General features: G+C 42.5%; 1 protein-coding gene across 2 annotated transcripts in view; it reads right to left on the reverse strand.

The window, feature by feature from the left end:
- RARB (retinoic acid receptor beta) overlaps positions 1-20,994 on the reverse strand; it is a 185,966-nt gene that overhangs the window by 9,894 nt on the left and 155,078 nt on the right. For both annotated transcript variants that reach the window (XM_065753487.1, XM_065753488.1), the window contains exons 4-5: positions 7,195-7,355; positions 541-717 (exon numbers count right to left, since the gene is read on the reverse strand). In XM_065753487.1, coding sequence (XP_065609559.1) covers positions 541-717; positions 7,195-7,355 — 338 coding nt within the window. The remainder of the gene's footprint in view (positions 1-540; positions 718-7,194; positions 7,356-20,994) is intronic.

Consider the following 20,994-nt stretch of genomic DNA (forward strand, 5'->3'; position numbering starts at 1 on the left):
ACTCCTAAAAGCAGGTAATCCTGTGTACCCTGCTGGGCTCTCCGAGCATCACTGCGACCTGCAAAATCCTCACTCCAAGTATCTGTACCTGGTTCCTCAAACCATCCCATGACCAGCCCGCTCCTGAACGCCATGCAGCAGACTTCCTCCCGGAAATCCTCTTCGCAGAGCCCTGGCTGCATGATGTTTTGGAGGAGGAGGAGAAAGAGGAGGAGGAAGGAAGATCAGACCACTCTTCGGTGTTAGCGATGGGGAAGTTTTCCAGAGTTGCACCTATTTCTTTCCTATTATTTCAAAACATGCTTTTCTTGCAACTATACTGAAATCCACAAGCCATAAAGACTCACTGTGTGTTCTGAAAAGCATGGTCATCCTGTATAACAAGTATCAGCAGGCACGCTAGGATCCACTCGTGACTGTGCTGGTGAGTTTATCTGTGCAGCCATGAAGCTGGGGCAGTACTTACCTTTTGTCAATCACAGTAACAGAGTGTAATAAAAAATAAGTTCCTACAACAGAAACAATATTAAAGATACGTACCAGTATGTCCAGGCAGGCTGCTTTAAGTAGAGTTATCTGGTCTGCAATGGTCAAGCTTGTAAAGCCTGGCAATCGTTTTGCAAATTCCACGATTTTAATAATGCACTTGGTTGCAAGTTCACTGAATTTGTCCCAAAGGCCAAGGTCCAGTCGAACCCGATGGTCCGCACTAGAGTTCTGCAAAGAGAGGCAGAAGGCACCACAAATCAGTAACATCCCTTTCAGTAAGTGGTTTTCGAGGGAAAGAAACAAGAACCAAAGTATTCCTTCCAGAAGAGCCCTCTATTAACATTCCAGGCAATTTCTGCAGTTTGCTGTTGAGATGATGCTGTTTTTAAACTTGGATTAATCGCCTGAAAATTCCTTGGATATTTCTCTGTTACTTAGGATTGCAGAGGCCATCTGTACAAGGAATACAAATGAACTTAAACATTTCCAAATGCCACTATCATCATTCTTCCTTGCCATTGTATAATAAGTGCATTGAGAGAGACAATTTACAGTTGTACCCCAGAAAAGAAAATGAACAGTGGAACAAGATTATGGGGTCTTCATCTGGAAAAAGCAGCACAATTTCTGGAACATAGTGTCACATACTTAAGATCTCAGCAAATTAGTTCTACTTAATTTATCTGCTCTGTGGCTCTGCACGAGTTTTACAGCTTTCTCAAGCTACAGTTTCACATTAATTAAATAGTGGTTTTTTACACCACGTTCCAAGAAACAAGCAATGACAAACGCTGTGTGCTCACTGGATCAGGCACCCAATATACATCCTCCCGTTCAAAGTGCTACAAAGACATTCCGGTTGCATCTCTCAGTGACCATTCATGTACCCTAATCCAAAAGCCCATAGTTTTCTAGGACACGCAGCAAAATCTGTACCCAAATGTTTGTCACCTTGCTGCCATTGGTTTCCTTCGGTTCACGGGAAGGACAGACTGAAGAGGTGGAACGGGGCTGAGGGGCATGGGATGAGCTCAGTGGGGCCACAGATGCTGTCACCAGACCCAGGTTCCCACAGCCCCCACCCTGTCCCAGTGCTGCGTTGCCATGTGCCATCGCCATTGTCAGTCGTAAAAGGGAAGGTCATGGCAGTCCTAGGGGAGCTGCCAGCTGACACTCATCTTCACTTGCAACACAGTAGAGATTTGAGCTGGTAATATTTATATTAGCCCACTAGAACAAAGAATAAATGCTACAAAGAATTTAAATGAGCATATACGGCCTTCTCCGCTTCTCTTCTGAAGGGATAAGAAATTAACTTCACCACTTCTATTTCAATTTTTATTCTGGGAACAACTCTTATTATTATTTTTTTAAATGACAGATTTAAAAATAGGAGAGAATGTCTTTATAATGCTAAGCCTAAAGAATTGCCTTCAAAATGGTCCAAAACTAATGGGTTAACAGTCATTGTAATGCCCTTTGAAACATTTCTTTCGGCTACTGGAGTATGCATCCTTCAGATTTATTTTATTTCATCCTCAAGGACCTTGGTGAAATACAGTACATTGGAGGAAAAATAAGATCAAGATGTGCAGTCATTCAGGCTGTAATTAAATTTAATAGGCAGTTTATCCAGTTCATAGAAAGATGGCATAGCGTAGAGCTACACAAAGCAGAGCCTAAAGCAGGAAATCATTTTACAATAGGGTATCCATCTGGAAAAAAAGACGTTGCATGAAACCAGCAAGTGTGAACGAAATCTTCATCAGTATCATATGAGGTTACTTTATCATGCTGCAGTACTGGCAACGGGAAGTTTGACATGTCTTCTATTAAGAGTAATGCACAGCCGTCTTAACAAATGTAAATCTAACTCACCATTATGCAAACTGAAAAGAAGGGGCAGTTAATAAAATACCAAATAACCTCTGGTGTTTTACTGTGCGGGTTGCCAGATTCCTCGGCGTTGGATCCAATGTGGTTTACACATTGTCTCTGAGATGCTGCAAACGGGAAGACTTTTAACATTTTATTTGGTAATGAATGCTGGTCGCAAGCACCGTGGAAAATAGCTAGATTTTTCGCAGCATTTCTCAATATGTAAAAACAAAATGGACTCAATATCGATGTACAGGTTGAACAATAAAGAACGAGGTTAATAAAACGCCTCTTAGAAACAGAAACTCTGATTAAATTTGCCTGAGGATCTCCTGTAACCACGCTGTGAAAAACATGCGGACGCTACGACTTTTCTTGAATATTGTACTGAAGCAGGAGGTTTTTGGGTGTCTTTTCCAGGATCAGCCTTGCATGTTTTTCAGGCCTTTGCACCAGCGCACATATGGTGGAACAATACTGTAATACACCCTAGTGACATCTTTATCAGTGGAAAAGCCCAACCTTGCTATGAAATCCAATTAAACAGCCATTTTTGCCACATAAATTGATCCCATTCTTTCCATCATTTTTGTTCTTCATTGCAGGCTGCTCTATCTCCACATTAACAACATAGGATGAGTTACTCCCAGAAACATACACAGTAGCAGAATCCCCACTGTCTTTAAAATCCACTTTACAAATGAAACAAGGCTCACAGGGGCACTATGCCCTAATCAGGAACACTTGCTATACCTCCTTAGTAAAAGCAGTAATGCATTCCAGCTCCTGCAGGTTCACTAAGGACCACAGCCCACTTCTTTGCTCAACCCCAGCATCCAGGCATATATTTCCTCTACACAGGCACTGAACAACAGCCATGTAACTTCTAAGCCAAGGACTTACAAAGAGCAAAATGCCGCTGAGGGGCAAAACCTCTCCACTTCCAGCCAGCAAAGAGCAACCAGGGAGAACCCAAAGCAAAGGTCCAACAGTGTAAATTTTTTTTTTCCATTTTAGCCTCCCTTTATCATGAGGTTGGATGTAACACAGCTGCAGACTTACAAATAGTACCAGTCTCAAGGGACAAGCAGTATAGTTACACTCAATTATACTATAAAGTATGACATCTCTAGAGAAATTACTACGGCACTTTCTCTTACCTGGATGACAGTAATAAAACAGATCTATTTATGATGGACTTTTGAAATCCATTACGTTTAAAGAGCTTGCTGATTCTCATCATTGCCAGAACTGTACTTGCCCCTGCCTACCAAATGCAACTGTTAAGGCAAATGACTCAGGGAATTTAACACAAGTGCAATTCCCTCATTATTTTAAGTAGACTTTTATTAACTATGCAAAGTACAGTAATTACTCTAGATAGGGACACTTTTTCTTTTTAAAGAGCAGATGGATATAAAAAAAAAATGAAATGCTTTTCCAAAGTCTTTTTTTTTTTTTGACCAGGTAATAATATACAATGGGAAAAAAATAACTGTGTAACCTTTCCTGCAGGAAATGCAGGCTGCAGCATACAAGAAGAGGAGTCAGATATGCAAGCCAAATGTCTGCACAGGTTTTATTTTACGTCCATATCTCTGGCAAGCTCTTTTTTCCTCCACTCTCATATGCTGACATTCTTTGCTCTTTTTAGCAACAAAACCCTGTTTTAAATTAAGTCTAAAAGATCACATAACCAAAGGTACAGGAATCACACACATGGAACAGACTCTTCTGTCCACAGTTCCTATTGCTACGCAAGCGCTAAGCGCGTGAAATTCACGTGGATCCACACTGACTCAGTGTGCTCATTTCTCACCTCTCAGTTAAAAAATTAAATCAAAATTTATAAGGTTGCAAAAGCAATCCGTATGGTTTGCAGCAGGAGAGCACCGTGTTTCATGATGAATGTTAGCCTCCAGGAGCAGACAGAAAAACACGACTTTATATATTCTATCCACACCAGCTTGTTGCTATCAAGAAAACTAAAGCATCATACAGACCTAGCTCCCCTTGGGCTCAGTGTTTAGCAAAAGGGTTGTGTGCTTCTATTTCTGACTTCTGATCTCTATTTCAAGCGTCTCAAAAGGAACGATGATCACCTGAACCCTGCCATGCTGCTGTCCAAGCGCTGAAGCTGTGTCCCTCAACCCAGTATGAACACCTCCTTGCACGCTGAGAACATCACGGATCTCTGCAGTGGGGTGTCACCTCCGCCCCCTGGCTTGGCAGACAGCTGGAGATGAAGTCCCTTGACTCCAGACACAGGGCTATTTAGGAATATTTCATTTCCCAAGGTGTTTTCCTGGGTGCAAGCACATGACGGAGAGCTGTACTTTGTCCCTTTCAAAGCCAGGCAAAGATAGCCCTCGCAAATGAGATGTTACACTGAATTCCTATCTAAAAATGCTGGAGTGCCCACCAGACCATAGTTAGAGGAGAGATTTAAGAAGTCTGCATTTCACGCAGAGAATATGACAATGAAGCCAGAGGACAGTCAGTGTTTAGCATCACCACTATCTGCTTTGATGCAGCTGATGAAGAAAGACGCCGAGCTCTCAAGATCCAAGGTAAGCCAAAAGTAAGTCTTTCAGGATCATTTTGTTATTGTGACTGGCATAGCTACAAAGGGCGCCAAAGTAGCAGGGACTTCAGCCACGTGCAGCTAATTGCTATGGGCTTCTAAAATATCAACTGTAAAAGCAAGACTTCTCTTTCCCCAAGTTGTCCCATCCAGACAGACACGGATATTCAGCCTCAGAGAGAGCATGGTCAGTCTGGGGCAACTCAGGGCCCCTCGATGGCTCAGATTTGTCCACTCCTGAATTCCAGGTGCACTCAGTACAAGCTCTGATACTTCTCTGAGAACATCAGCACGCCATTGGGTTCAGCAGGAACCCAAGAACAAAGGCACAGGCAGTACGATACGCAACAAGACCCTTTCCATTCCAGTTTCCATTTGTATCATTTCAACAACGAAAATATTAATGAAACACAAGCCTCTAGTCCATCAAGCACACAGGTGCCCAGGTTTATCTTTCAGCTGGGAACTTGGACAACCACCAGTGCTAAGTATGGACACGCCAGCTGCAGCACTTTCCTAATGCAGAGGTAACACAAAGGTTTGTAACAAAACGTTCACATTTGGAGGTACACCGATACATTATTCCCGGACAGCCGAGTTGTTTGCAACGCAGCCTGTGAGCAATAATCTCTGGCATGCATACCAGTCTGGCTACATGTCCCAGCTGCGGACATCCGATCACCTCTTCTGCAAGGCAGAAACTCACTGCCTTTGAACTGCGAAGATTTTTCGCGCTTGTTCAGAAGTGCTCTTGCATTAGCAGAAGTGTGAGAGCCTGCCCGGAAGATTTTATTCCCTTCAAGGTGGGGGCACAACCACATGTACTGCGGGGAGGGGGGGAAGGCATTAACCCAGGAATTTCCCTGAAAAGACACACTATGAATCCCACAGCCCCCAGCCTTGCCTTTAGTTATATCACCAGCTGGTTGTTTTTGAGCTTCCAGCCCAGCATGCTGCACTAGTCCCCAGGGGGCTGGCTGTGCTTGCCTACTACAGTAGTATTTACCAGCATGCCTAAATGGATTGTTTTGACTATGTCTAACACAAGCAGAGAAAACACCAGAGAAGCATGCAGAGGACAGTTGGCTTCCTCAGTACTAACAATTTTATGCAGGTCTCGAAATTAGATGTGAAAAATGCTTGTGAAAATACTTCCATTGACATGGAAAATATGCTCTTCTATAGCAGCACAACATATATGCTTGCTTTTCCGGCACTTAAATACAAAATCTTACACCCAGGTCAGACATTACTGAACACTGCAAATAGTATATAGACAACTACGCTGCAAAGCAGCACCCTGCTCACTGAATATTCACGCCACACATGGATTTGCCTAAATTACAATTTGAGAAATGGAACGTTTGTTTCAGGAGTGGAGCACATACTCAAAACTGAGGGCAATCCAGTGACGGATTTTACCAGGATGCCAGATCTCTGTTCCAGGTGCCCAACTGGGACAGAGGACCATGGAGGAAGGCAGCACCTTAGCCCAGCCACACCACGCCCAGCCTCTTTACACGAGGATGTTTCACACATCTCTTTGCATCAGCCAGTGCAACTGACAGCCAGCCCAGACCCAATAAAGCCACACATCAGCTGACAGGGCTCTACATATTACCTACCATTTAGTTTTCAGTGTCTCTTTCATTACTGTACTGCAAACTTGACATTGGATTTTCTCTTGTACATGTATAAAAAACCTATTTCCCTGAACTGTCCTCTAGATTAGTTCCTAGTTCTTGACTTGAGGCTGATTTTCCACTTCTAAAAAGCAGCAGAAGTATTTGCTGTTTTGTAGTATTTCTGTAGACCAGAAGAGGAATGGGGTGTAAAATCAGCATTTTAAAAACTGTCTTATTTCAACATTTAATATTTTCTTTGACCATGGTAGTGTTGGGACTGTCACTAGCAGTATTTAAGAACTCCACACCTGCAATGCTGTCAACTGCTGACACAAAAGCAGAGCATGCTTTTGGAAACCAACACATTTCTAATGAACACTGGTATGTAATTCACTCATGGACACCACACTTGTCTCTGCTGGATCGACCTTTCAGTCCCTTACAAGCTCAGTAATGCTCTGCACTTAAGAGCATGTATTTCCATGCATATATGCAATTTCTTCATGGCCAAGGAGACTCAAGGATTCAATGCACTTCTGCATCTATTTCAAACATCTAAAAGCCTCCAATCTAAAATTCACCAGAATCCAGAACATATTTTCCTCAAATCAGACTTACTGTAGTGTATTTTCCCAGCTGGCAGAGGGAGGGGAAGGTTTCCTGGTGAGCTTTTCGGATCTTCTCAGTGAGATCATCCAGCTCTGCTGTCATTTCGTAGTTTTCTGTGGACTCCTGCTTTGTAGGTTCCTTCTTCTTTTTGTTCCTATCATTTCTGACGGCTGTAGAAAAAGAACAGGCACAGATCATTCAGATCACCCCCTCCTGTGCTTGCTGCTCTGCTTCAAAACATTGCAAAATCTTTTGTCTTATTTTAAGCATAAATTATTTTAAGTGGAGATAAAAGTTCTGTTCATGGAGAATACTTACACAAGCTTCACTATTTATCCATAAAAACTGAATTGAAGGGAATAGAGAGAAAACCAAACTTCCACAGGTTCTTGTGGTTGTGCCATCATACTCCCGCTGTACCCACCCTCCAAAAGTCTGCCACAGCTAAGTCTCTCATTCACTCTGTGAGGTATGATTTTGTCACTGTAGTGTTCCAGTTGTGTATGGTGACTGGAGAAATTCTCCGCAGTGATGTAGCTGGTAGTTTATTGGATGTGAACCACACTAAAATAAGACAGCAATGGTTTCTCTTTTTAGATTTCATAACAAGGAAGGTAACAAACCCCATACTTAATACCAACTCTACCAAGGAAAAATTATTTAAGGGGAAAGTTAAATTTGAAAACAGCCAATGAAAGAAGATTAAATGCACAGAACTCGAGATCTGAAGATCAAAGGAGAAGCACAAACACTTAAAAGAGTAAAAACTGCAGTGAAGCTATCTTAAAGTCTCTTGCCATCTGCTCCTGCCCTCAGATCAGCCTTCTACCTTCCCTGGGCTGTGGGGGATTACTGGAAATATGCATTCATTCTGTAATTGATTTACCACATATTTGTGTTTTGTAATAAAATATGACAGCTGCTCCATCACCATGCTACTCTCCATTCTTTTAATGAAAGCAGCTTAATTTTACAAAATGTGCCCAGGAGATAAGTCTATGTCTGCAGCATTGCCAATGCTTGTGAATTTTATCAAGAGGCTTGTTAGTTAAAGCTAACATTTTAAGTGTAACCAGATGCGTGAGGAACCCACCAGGCTTTACAACAAAGCCAAACAAAATCAGTCTCTCTCCCCAGAGACTCAGTATCGATACTGAACACTCCAAAGACTAACCACTGCTGGACAAAGCACTACCATACACCCTCAAAAGCCTGATATTCAGACCACAGCCCTGAATTCTGAGGGTGTGACTGATGAGCGGCACACAGGAAGATGGCCTGCCTGCACCTGCTGCTCTTACTCATAGTGGCAGAAGTCCACAGCTGGCTCTTTTCTCAGTGGGCTCCACAGGCCCATCTCCACAGTACTCCATCTTCTGTGGGCACGTGATCTGTGTCTATAACTATAAGATGGCAAAAATGCAGGCGTACACTGGACACCGCAGGAATAAGAGGAGGTTTGGGTTCAGTGTCACCTACAGCATTTATTAAAGACTGAATGACACACTGCTAGATTCATGTTCCTCTGGGTACTGTCTCTGAGAGAAAATTAAGCACATTATGAGAAAATGGCAAAGTGGAAAAGCAGCAGAGTCAGGGGCATCTACAGAAATAATGTAAGGCAAGCACCAGAAAAGAAAGGGTAGGACACTGAATGTTTTTCATGAGTTGATGAGGTACATACCTCATGCTACAAATGGCTTTGGTTTCCTCACTGAAGTTTTGACTTTCCAACTGAGAGAACTCTGACCCTGTTCTGGTAAACATTTTAAGGATGTACTTGACTTCAGTTGCATGAACAGCCCCACATCAAGTCAATTATGAGCTTTGCTGGACCGGAGCTGGGATGCTGAGCATCCCCATGGATTAAAATCTAACCTCAGGCACCATCAGTTCGCATGTCGGCAGTAACAGAGACTTCAAAGATGCCAAGAAAAGTGGACAGAAAGGCAAAGATGTACCCCACTGTGAATCACAGAATCCTTAGGGTTGGTTGCAAAAGACCTCAAAGATCATCAAGTCCAACTGCCAGCCCATGAACAAGTACAGAACTTATTTTTGCCACAACCACCATGCCCACTAACCCATGTCCCTCAGTGTCACATCTACACGATTCTTGAACACCTCCAGGGACATCAACTCTCTGGGCAGCCAGTTCCAATGCCTCATTCTTCCCACCCCGAGAAGAAATTTTTCCTAATACCCAACCTGAATCTCCCGACACAACTTAAGGCCATTCCTTCTTGTCCTATTGCGGTTATGTGGGAGAAGAGGCTGACCCCTCACCTCACCACAGTCTCCCTTCATGTAGTCGTGAAGGTTCTGTGCTAGCAGTGTAGTCAGATGTTGGGGAGTTGCATCCCCCCAACCATTTTACAAACATTTTCCCAAAGCCAATGTCCTGTCTGACTCGCTCACGGGATTCCAGGGCAGAGCACAAATGCAGTCCTGCACACTGAAAAAACATCCAGGACTGACATGTACGTCTTGAGTGCTCCAAACTGCTACTGCACTCCAGAAGTAAATCCTAATCACTGCCGTACTTAGGAGATAAAAGAGCTCCTTAGAAAATTATGTAAACTCCTACACAACCGCAAAAAGCAATAAGCCTTTGTAATAAAGCCCCATTTACTTATAGCTTTACGATGGACAAATTTGCTTAACAGGCGGCCTCAGCAACTACTTATCTCAATAGCTTTGAACTCCTCATGGAAGACAAACACAATATTTAGGCCAGTCCTCAGAACAGCTGCCAGGAGCTCCCAGATACAAGGAGATAACTCATGCGGGGATCCGGCCACTGCTCCTGTGCTACACCACACAGCTCTTCCTTCAGTTAGATCTGAGGTCCTTTCCCTTCCGAAAGCCATAGAGAGACGGTTGCTGGTCAGTCCACCCCACAGACTGGCTCAGATCTGTCCTCTTTCTTTGCAGACACGAGTCACCAAAGGGTTGGAAGAACAGAAGAGGAGAATTAACATGTCCTGTGAACTAAGAACAGTTCTTGCTCACTGTTAGCTTTTTCTTTTATTCTGATGCTCTCTGCAATTTCAGTAAATCCCAAATAGCGTTTATCTTCTTGCTTTACGTGTACTTTTTTCTATTTTCTACATTTGCCTGAGACTGCATCAGACCTAGTGGTATTTCTTTATTCCCTGTAAGACAACACAATACATCTGACATGTAACGCCCAGGCTACAAAAATATAAAGAATTTCAACAATGTTGAACTATTAAGCAGATTCAACCACATCTATAATTCAACTCAAAACAAAAGAGAAAAAAGATTAAGACAACACTATGCTTAGAAGAGTTAAATAAAAACACATAAATACATTTACACAGTAAATTTCAAAGCCATCACTGCTCAGGGAACAGGATCTGTCACACCACATGTGGGAATAGTTCTGGATTACAGCTTATGCTTATATTACATAAATCACACCTTTTTGTATCTTGGTCTTTACATGCATATGATCACATCAATCCCCAAAGCAATTCCACTGCCTTTTAATGATGATACGCAAGAGATGAATCTATGTCACAGTTAATGCTGTTGTGGAAAACTCAGGTTATGAATTTCATTACTTGGGCACTAAATTCTGACTCCATGGCTGCATTATTTAAGAGCTCCCAATAGGGGACAGTATGGAAGTTCACTTGCCCCGTGAGAAATACTTTAAGTTACAAAATCCAAACAAAAAAAAAAGGTGTGTTTGGGGAAAGAGAATGAAGAAGGTGTACCTGTGTGTGTGGGTAAGCCACATCGGCACGCATCTCATCACTGCTTAGACTGCTGAGTGACACACACCCAAGCCTGAGCACGCCTGTTCCCATCTGTCTTCCCATGACAGCTTCCATGTCACCTCCACACATGCTGGTACAGGCAATTTCCACACCCAGAAACCTACAGGGAGCCCTGGCAGAGCTTGAAAGGTGGTGAAGGCCCTTTCTGATGCCTTAACATTGAAGACCAGCCCCTGCCCTCTGATGTTCCCCCATCCCCTGATGGAAGACGGGGCTGAACATCAGAGGCTGTCCCTTCTCTGCCCCTGACAGTCTGCTCCCTTTACCCTAGGTCTCCCACTGCCTCCAACATATTTTCCCTCCTCTGCTTGAAGAAATGGGCATGGAATGGATGTCGTAGGAGGAATGGATGCAATTTTTCAAGAAAAGCAGGGTCTGCTGTAGGTGAAGCTAAAGACAGGAAAGGCATGAACAGCTTCTCTTGGAGGACTCCAGCCCTCTCATTTAGCAACCATCCAGCAATTCTTGTGCTTGAGCAGGTTTATTTCAAGCATGCCAAACACTGGGTATTGTCCAGTCTTAAACGCAGTGCCTTCAGATCCACCGAATCCAGTCACCACTTGTCCAGATGAATCTGGGACCTAGCTGGAAAGATTCAGGTGATTTCTAGATCATCAGGTAAAAGTATGTCACACTGAGTTCTTGCACTCCCTTTTGTCAAAGGTAGTAGAAACTCAAGTGATGGAAAAGATCCTGCAGCTCACGATGCCATTTTTCCAATTGCTTGCATAACCTTTGCTTCCCCAGATGCACAGGAGATAGTTTGACAGTACCTTTCACATATTATAATGATTAATCAGCTATAGATTCATGACTTGAAATGCTACCATTGCTGTTTTGCCTCTCAGAGATCCCCGTGACCTTTTACAGCTTTGTATACCTGTTAACTGCTTTTGTTCCTGTGTTGACAACTACTAGTGCTTCCAGTTAGTTTGCATTCCTGCAAAACCACACTTCTCTCATCCTTAAACATTTTCAAGTTATTTGTTAAGCTAACAAATCTCAAAAGTACCACAAAGCACCGGGAGCAAGTCAGCAATTGCACAGTACTCAGCTGCAAAGGCTGAGCACCAGCCTCACCACACACACGTGGCACCATCTACCTGCCACTGCCACCACTGGGGCTGCTGTCCCACTGGCTCCATGACACTTTGGGACACCATCATTTGATCCACTGCAGAAGGCCAGCAGCCTTGGCTGGTGGAAATGGGAGGCAAATGGTGCCATGTTTGCTGGATGAGATTGCGGCTTCCACAGTGCAAACACCCAAACCCTGACATCCACGTTCCAGCTGCTAAAAGTTGGTCATTCTGGAAGGTTAGCTGTCGTGGACAATTTCATTCAAACATGAAACGCTTAATGGCTGCTGTTGCCAAGTTTGATCCATCAGGATAAATGCCCAGCACTCCCCAGACACCTTGCATCTCCTGTCTCCCCATCATCCTTCAATAAACTGCACTCCCTGTAACTAATGGCATTATGCAAGAACGTCTCTCCCAACAGCCACCTTAGAAACCTTGAATCCAAAGACCCAGCACCCCTGAACAGGACAAGACACTTCAGCCCCGCAAGTGAAGCCAGCACCTCACTACTCATCACAAAAGGCTCCCGTGCACCGGAGTTGATGGCTGGAGGCACAGAAATTGGGGGCCTGTTAACATGTGAAGATCTAGGAGGTTGTTTTTCCCCTCTTCTAGGGAATATTACACAGCCTTCTCCTGTCACAAGGGGATCAACACAGGATGAGAATTAACAACCATTTTGTATAAGCTCCAAGCCATCCCCATCGTAAGAAAAAGAACAGAAAAAACATCTTGAAAACAACACGATCATGCCTGACAAACTGAGATACAATCAATTCAGAATGATAAGAATCCTATGCATGTTTTCACAGCAATACAATTGCAAGCCAAACATAGCATTAAAATATGCAGAGCACTAGGTAGTTATAAATGGATTGGCTTTCCTAGGTCATGATTTCCAGATGAAATAATGTTTTCTTTCAGGCAAAACCACTCAGTCTTTAAAAGCAACAGGAAACTATCATAAAACAAATTCTTATGCCAAAGTTGAGCTTTGACATATGGAGAATGATGGGAGGCAATGCACGTTTCACATTAAAAACTCTTCTTCCTAATGGACAAAGCCAGTTACAAGTACACAGTCTTGCAAGGAGCTTCAAGTACAAAAACAAACTACAGCGAAAATCGCATATTTTGTGGCTGATTCAGAGAAACCAACAAGGTTAGCTGTCTGGTGCAATTGCCACAAGAAAACGTCTAGAGTTAAAGTGAGATAGTATCTCTCTACAGACACGTATCGAAATTAGCAAGGGAGCACGGAGACACAACCATGAAGGAAATTTCATGAGAACCTGGCATGCGATCATTTTCCCCCCAGGCACAGAACGAGGACATATATTAAAACCTTCAAACCTGCCCCTGGTTTCCTGTTGAGAAATACTGCTCAGCTATGGCAGCCGTGCCCTGAGCACACTCCAGGAACCTCTCGACATCAGGCCCTTCAGCTCCACAACATGACACAGCACCACAAGCCCAAAGGACATCATCCTGCACGCTGCCTTCACCTATGCAGGCTCCTCCAGTCACTGATGGCAGTTTTTTTTTCCTGAAGAAGGTGAATCTGAACTCTGCCTTGCAGCTTTGTATTATTCATTACGTAATTGCTATGTTTTATTAGAAATGTGATCTATTATAACCTTGAATACAGTAACTTAAATGACATTGAAAATTAGATTATTCTGATTATTAGAGAAGTGAGAAAGGTACTAAACATTTATAAGACTGATAATCAATCAGTGTATCCATCTGAGTGCAATAAAAATCAATCAGCAGCTAGTGCGTTTAAATCTAATTTTTTAAGCATGACATTTTCTTCTGAGTTTCTTTTTTAAATGTCACCCTCTTCTACAACAGTGATTGATTCTATCCCCAGGGACAGTTAACTCCAACTGTTTTACTCAAAGCACAGAGATCCTGTAGCCACATTTTTTTCTAAATACCAAATTAGTCGCTACAATAATATTTTCATCAAAATGTGAATTTCAGAAACACATATTCGTGTACTCGAAACAGCAAGACACACCATCTAAACTGGTTTAAATAACAGTTTGCTTCTGACTAGTAAATGATGTATTTTAACGTGGAAAATGGTGTGACATTTTGTCCCTTAAGTTCCCTTTTTTCCCCCCACGAAACAGAAGGCCGAGGATTTGCTTGTTTAATGCAGAAATGTTTCAGCAGTGAACAATGAATCACTAGCTATAGGGAGTCCATGAGTAATTACCTATGCCTCCAAAATAACCTTATTAGGCTATTGTAAGTACAGGGTAGACCTTTGATACCTATAGCCTAAGGGGCTCTATTTTTCCATTCATGCACAGGGGATTTATATGGTTATATCCTATTATAACCGACGAAAGCAACACATCTCCCATTTATGTATGAGGATAACTGCAGGGTTAATATATCAAGAACTGAGTTAAAAGAACAGGTTTCATTATATGAATGAATGATACAAATGGATGCTCTACAGCTTTATTTAAATGGCCTGAAACTTGATCTGTGGTTTCAAGGATTCCATCGGCCTGAAAATTTCATTTTTGACATGAAATTTGGCACCTGCTATTGTCTCAGCCCTGAAAAATTAGTGGACTGAATGAGCCCAAGAGGAGTTTCTACTCTTTTGAAGAAAAAAACCCAATACTAATTTAACTCAGCTGAAGTACCAAATTAACCAAGCCAGTGCAGAACAATAAACTGGGAGAAAAAAACACTGAGCGCTCATCAGAGAGGTATGACTTCTGTATTCTTTCCTTCTATTTTACCTCACTATCATTTTCAAGATAAATAATGAATGCCACAGAATATTTATATTTGCTTGCTTCTTAAACAGCATTCTTTCTGTTTATAAGACTTATGAAAACAGCTGTCATACGTTGCAGATCTAGAACCTGAATCCAAAAGAAAAAACCCAGCTGTCTCTATATGCTGATTTGGCTTGAATGCTGAAGGAAACCTAGAGAGATCTCCCTAAGATACTTCAGCTAGAAAAACAACAACAACAAAAATATATACCAAAGAGCTTGTAAACTGCATCCAGGCCCATGAATAAATGATAAAGTCTACCTGCATGTTGACTATGTCATTTTGGGGCTGGCTCCCGTTCTACAGAACATGGCCAACGTAATAATGAATAAAAATCAGAACTCCAGAAATACAAATGGAAACACCCCCCACAATTCTGGTCCTAAACAGAAATGAGAAAATAAATTTCTGAAAAGCTGTAAAGATACAAGGACAGCAAATATGTGAAACAAAACGAGCAGAAACAGTGTTTTGAAGTGTGCAGGTGTGGTAGGCAGATGAGACAATAACTGGAACAGAGCAGCTCAGTCAGAGCCAGGATGTAGAGTGCAAAACGCATATCATGGGCTGAACCAAAAGCCAACTCTTTCCCCACCCTGACAGTTTCCCTGCATGTTGCAATCAAACTAGATGAAGAAATATGATTACAAATTTAACAATAAACTGTTTAGATAGCATTTTCCCTGAGACTTTCATTCTCAGGGTGCTTTAATGTCATCAACTGATTGCCACCATGAAATAGGATAATCCAGAAATTTCTAGAAGCTGAAGATTAAAGAACTACCAAATGTAAGCATTAACAATTTCAGGCAAAATAAACCAGAAGCATTTCCCACGAAGGCCCAGCAATATATCTGCAATGCAAATAACCAAGTCATACCCACTGATAAATCAATCACTTTACATTTCCATGTGCATTGCACATAACCTCCAAGTTACTTAACACAGCCAGAAATTTCCATTTGTGAGGTGGATCTCCTCCAAAAGCAGATCCCACAGTGTCTCCATTCAGCTAGTGACGCTGTAGAATGAATCTACACAAGTGCCATTCCTTGCTCATTCATTTCCTGCCCCAACTATCTCCCAATATTCTACACGAAATCAGGCTCTTCCTTCTCTAACAGTGAAAGTAATTATTAAGATCTACCATGCCACTCGTAGTAGGCTTTGCAGAGTAATAGCATCATCTGCTGGATGCTGCCAGTCATCCCTTCCCCTGGTCAGTGCTGAAATTGGAAGGGGTTCTAGGAATCAATCATTCCATCCTGAGAGCTTTCCCAAACTTGCAAGGCTGATGCAGGGAAATGAAGTATCATTGTGGTTACAGTCTACATTTTCATCTGCCAAAATCCCAGTGGATTTACTAGTAACTTTTTCAGCTGTCTAGATAAAATTCTGTATACACCTAGTTAAACTGAAATAGTCTGGGCAACAGGGCAGCTTTTATGGAACAGCCGTGTCTGAACACATTAGTTGAAAATACACACAATCACAAATGCAATGTGATTATTCTTTCTCTTCCTTACAGCTCAAGTGACTAAATGCATACACAGCGGTTGAAAAACGCTTCTAAAAAGTCTGACATTAAATTTCTATTAAGCTGTACTACAAAAAAAAGATACACACACACACACACACATGTATATAGTACAGTTGTTTTTCACAGGCTGGGGGAAGAAAAACTCCTCAATTTCAAACTCTGAACTTTCAGTCAGAAGTCACTATGAGGCCACTAAATCTGTCTCATCTGATTTTAGCTGTTCAAGTGCCCTTTTGAGCTACCTTTGTGAAGCAACTGCCCTTTTGACTACAGTCTTGAAGTCTGGTACACTAACTCTTTATGGATAACCGATTACAGGTAAAAATATCCCAAACTTGACCTTTTTCTTCAGGGTCACCAGAAGGTAAACCAGTCTACTCATCTACAAATATTACATTAATTTCTCTTATGAGACAGTCATGGTAGTAGGATGGCTTGCAACTGGGAGAACTTCGGGTTATACAATGTCATCAATTCAATTTGTTGGACATTATCCAGAATTGCTGATGGCAAGGAAAGTGCACTGCTGTTAACTAAAACCAGACACTGCACTGTTTCTGTCCGCTATCTGGCATGACTATAGCACTTCATATAGTGTGCTGCGGCTATTTTATTTCTCATGCTTAACAGGCTTGAGCAAAGTACTTGATTTTCTTACAGCTGAGCTGGAAAGCTACCTATCATGACAAATTCAACTTCCTTCCTGTCACCACCACCATTTTTAACAAAACAGTTTTCCATAATAAGCACATTCCATATAATGAATGAGTTTCAGCTATCCTACAAATCACGTAGAATCACAGAATTGCAGAGTCCAACCCCCCTGCTAAAAGCAAGTTCCCTACAATAGGTCACACAGGCAGGCATCCAGGCAGGTCTTGAACATCACCATAGAAGGAGACTTCACAACCTGCCTGGGCAGCCTGTGCCAGTGCTCTGTAAATAAGTGCTTTCTGTAAGTAAGTTCCTCCACGTGTTTGTATAGAACTTCCTATGTTCAATTTTAGGTTATTGTTCCTTGTTCAATCACTACACACCACTGAAAAGCACCCACTCTCATCTATTTGCCTCCCACCTCCCTTAGATATTTACAAACATTAATCAGTTTCTCCCTCAGTCTTCTTTTCCCCAGGCTGACCAGACCCAGGTTACTCAGCCTTTCTTCATACGGTAGATGCTCCAGGCCCTTTATCATCTTTGTGGTCCTTCACCAGACTCTTCGTCAGAGATCCCTTTTTTTTTTTTTTAACTGGGAAGACCAGAACTGGACACAGTATTCTAAATATGGCAGAATAGAGGGAGATCACCTCCCTTGACCTCCTGGCCATATTCTTTTTAATGCACCCCAGGACAGCATTGGCCTTCTTGACCACAAGGGTACACTTCAGGTCATCATACCCTGATCTGTACTAAATGCACGTGGTCATTCCTCCGTAGGTGCAAGGCTCTACACTTGCTCTTGTTAAATCTCATCAGGTTCCTCCCTGTTCAACTCTTCAGTCTGTCCAGGTCTTGCTGAATGGTAGCACAGCCTTCTGGTGTGTCAGCCACTCCTCCCAGCTTTGTATCATCTAGGCTTTTGGATTACACATGATAAAATGAATTGTATGGACAGTAAACAAAAAGGTTATGGTTGGCTGGGGGTTAAAAAAGGAGGTGAGCTGAAAGCACCCTTTCCCTGTGGTCATGTATTATCATGCAGCACACAAAGCAATGGCACCTTAAAAGGATGGGCAGAAGTTCAGCAGCAACACCAGGAGTGTGTGCCACCTGCTTTTTTACCTTTCATTAAGGCTGGTTTCACACAGCGAATACAATCTGAACCCAAAAAGTGTGCGCTCCTATGTTATTCACCAGCATTAAAAATAACAGTCCCAACTTATCACCACTACTAATTCAGTTGTGTAGTGGTGCTACTCCAGTGATCTCAGCAGAGTCCTGTTAGTGTAAAACTACAATAACATAGTGAGAAATCAGATCTAATATCTGTTTCTGCAGATGGATAATACCACATTCATAGCTAAGTTTCATTTCTTTGTTTAGCCCTCAAGGCTAAATTTCACATTCGTACCTCCTGGTGTCTTGTGCAATTGTGTAAAGGTGCATCTAGCGAGAGAGCTGCCAACTGACAACACATCTGAAGAGGCTTGCGTGCACTGTGTATTTCATCAAGCACAAAGAATACATTGCCTCGTGCAACCGTAAATTGAGTTCATGAAAGCAGAGGAACAGTTGTTCCAGATGTGTTTTGAGAAAGGGAGCTGTAGTCCTGAACCAGAGCGCTAGCCTGTGTTACAGCCTAGGCAGCTTGCAGCCCTGGCTTCCCACTAAGCCAGGGATAATAAAATCAAACGAAGAGCTCAGCTACTATTTACCTATTCCTCTGAAGGTAGTGTAGAAAACCCACCATTGTGATCTCAAAGAGTCTTTTTCCTAAGGACAAAAGCTTGCTGATACTTAAAAAAGAAAAACGAACAAACGAACAAACAAAAAAAAAGGAAGATTGGGAAGTTATTTCCATCTCTTGACGCTTTGAGGAAGGTGGTGTGGCTCTGCAGTAGGGGGAGGCAGCATCCAACCTTCCTGCCAGGGCTGCTGCCGCCAGACGACCTGCTCTGCCAGGAGGCAGCACAGCAGCATGAGGCCATAAGACAGGAAGGAAAGCACTGCATTACTTAGCCAGGTGGACCTAAAAGCACCAGAAGAGCAGTTAAGAAATATATTGTTGAGGCTTTACATCTACGTGCAGTCCTGCACAGCTGGTGGGCATGTGCCAGCATCTGCCCATGGAGACTGTTCTGACACTGGGCCCCATTTTTTAATTAATAATGCTTGTCATTAAAATGGGTTGGTCATAATACTGAAAGTACAGTCCCATCAAATGGTAAAATGGCATGTTCAAAAACTGCAATTTGAATTTCCTTCCCAAAAGCTGAGCAACTGGAATAAAAAAGACTGAAAATTAGTTTGGGGAAGGGCTTTTTTGTTTTTAATTACACTGTCCTTTTTCACACACCTTAAGACCGAAGTCAGGAGGTCACATTTTACTGCCAGCCGCACGATCTTCAGCTCTCTGTAGAAGGCTAACCTGAGCCACAGCGTGCTCCTTGCTCAATGGGAATAACACATGCTGGCTGTGTTGGGCTGGAAGCACTGGGCTGGCCACGTCACCAGCTTCCCGTAAATGCAGGGCTGAAGCTGTGGCTGACACAGGTAAACAAATTAATTCAACTTTGACATCTTGCTGCCTGCTCTGATACGCTGCACAGGCGAGTTGAGGCTTTAAAAATGATCCTGCCTCTCAGCCACGGATTATGCCTGGGGTCTCTCAGTTTGGGCTAGCACCAGGTTTACTGTGCCTCTTCAAAAGAAATACGTAGTAGACAAAGGCTGCTGCTTGTGTGTTTAATAAATGTTGTTCTATTCATAATTCACACTCAGAAATGCTGCTTTTCATGTACGAACGCAGCTCCTCCAGACATCTGCACTCGTCCTTTATGCAGTGGCAGGAGCACTGTGGCAGCACGGGGTCTAATTCCCTCAACACACCTGCAGAAACCCCAGCTGCTTCAACACTCGTGTTAGGACATGAATCACTCCACATGCCTGCACCTAATTATCAGACTGACTATTATGATATATTCTATCTTTTACGTCCAATGACAAAGAAGTTCTTTAAAATATGTTCCAACTATTCTTGCATTTAAAAAAAGTTGTTTTCTTATCTGGGAGTTAAGTTGTGAGTGGACAGGATTACTTAAAAAAGAAGGCACAGAAGCAACTACAGGACTGGCTTAAGCAACTTAATTCTGCCAGACAAGGTCAAGTAACATCAAATCCTGATTTCTCTGTAAGATTTTTTAAAATATCTCCAGTAATGCCAGCACATAACCTTTCCACATTAAGTGCTTTCACAGCACACCAGACCAGTCAGAGCTAGTGATCATAGGAGTGAGACAGACAGACACTTGTTTCCAGGAAACAGCAGCATACTAAAAAAAGAAGCCTTTTTATTGTTGATTTGAAATCAAAGTGATTACTGTGGCCTCTGCAACTTCCCCTGCAAGTCCTCACTGCACACAAGGGAGTTCGTTTTCAGAAGGAAAACAGGCGGCAGGTCACCACAGAGTTAACTCAATAAAATAATAATTTCTACTTGGATAAACTGACCTAGTTTTCCCAGACTTCTCTATGAAAACAAAGGATGCAACTTGGACATGAGATGATGTTTGAAATGGAAGCCAAGGGATGGGTAAGAAGCCTGGACTCGATGTATCGCCAGCCCTTAATTAAATGAGGGTGGTGGTCCCCAATAGACAGAAACTTGCATCAGAGATGCCGGTGCAGTATTAATTAGCATTACTGGTATTTCCTAATCACACCTTGTCTTCCTGGCCTTCAACAACATAGGATTCATCACGCACAGGTTGGGCACCTCCTTCCAGTAAGGATGGACTTTTAAAAAGCCCTTTTAGGAGAAGTCCTCAGGATACTGCTCCTGAGGAATCACTGATGGTTAGCATGGGCTGAATGTTGGGACTCTGAAAAGGATAGCTTTCTTCATCTCATGAAAGAG

The sequence above is a fragment of the Cyrtonyx montezumae genome, unplaced genomic scaffold (genome assembly GCF_038088225.1).
Source record: "Cyrtonyx montezumae isolate F1298 unplaced genomic scaffold, pur_monq_1.0 scaffold_8, whole genome shotgun sequence".
NCBI classification, from domain to species: Eukaryota; Metazoa; Chordata; class Aves; order Galliformes; family Odontophoridae; genus Cyrtonyx; species Cyrtonyx montezumae.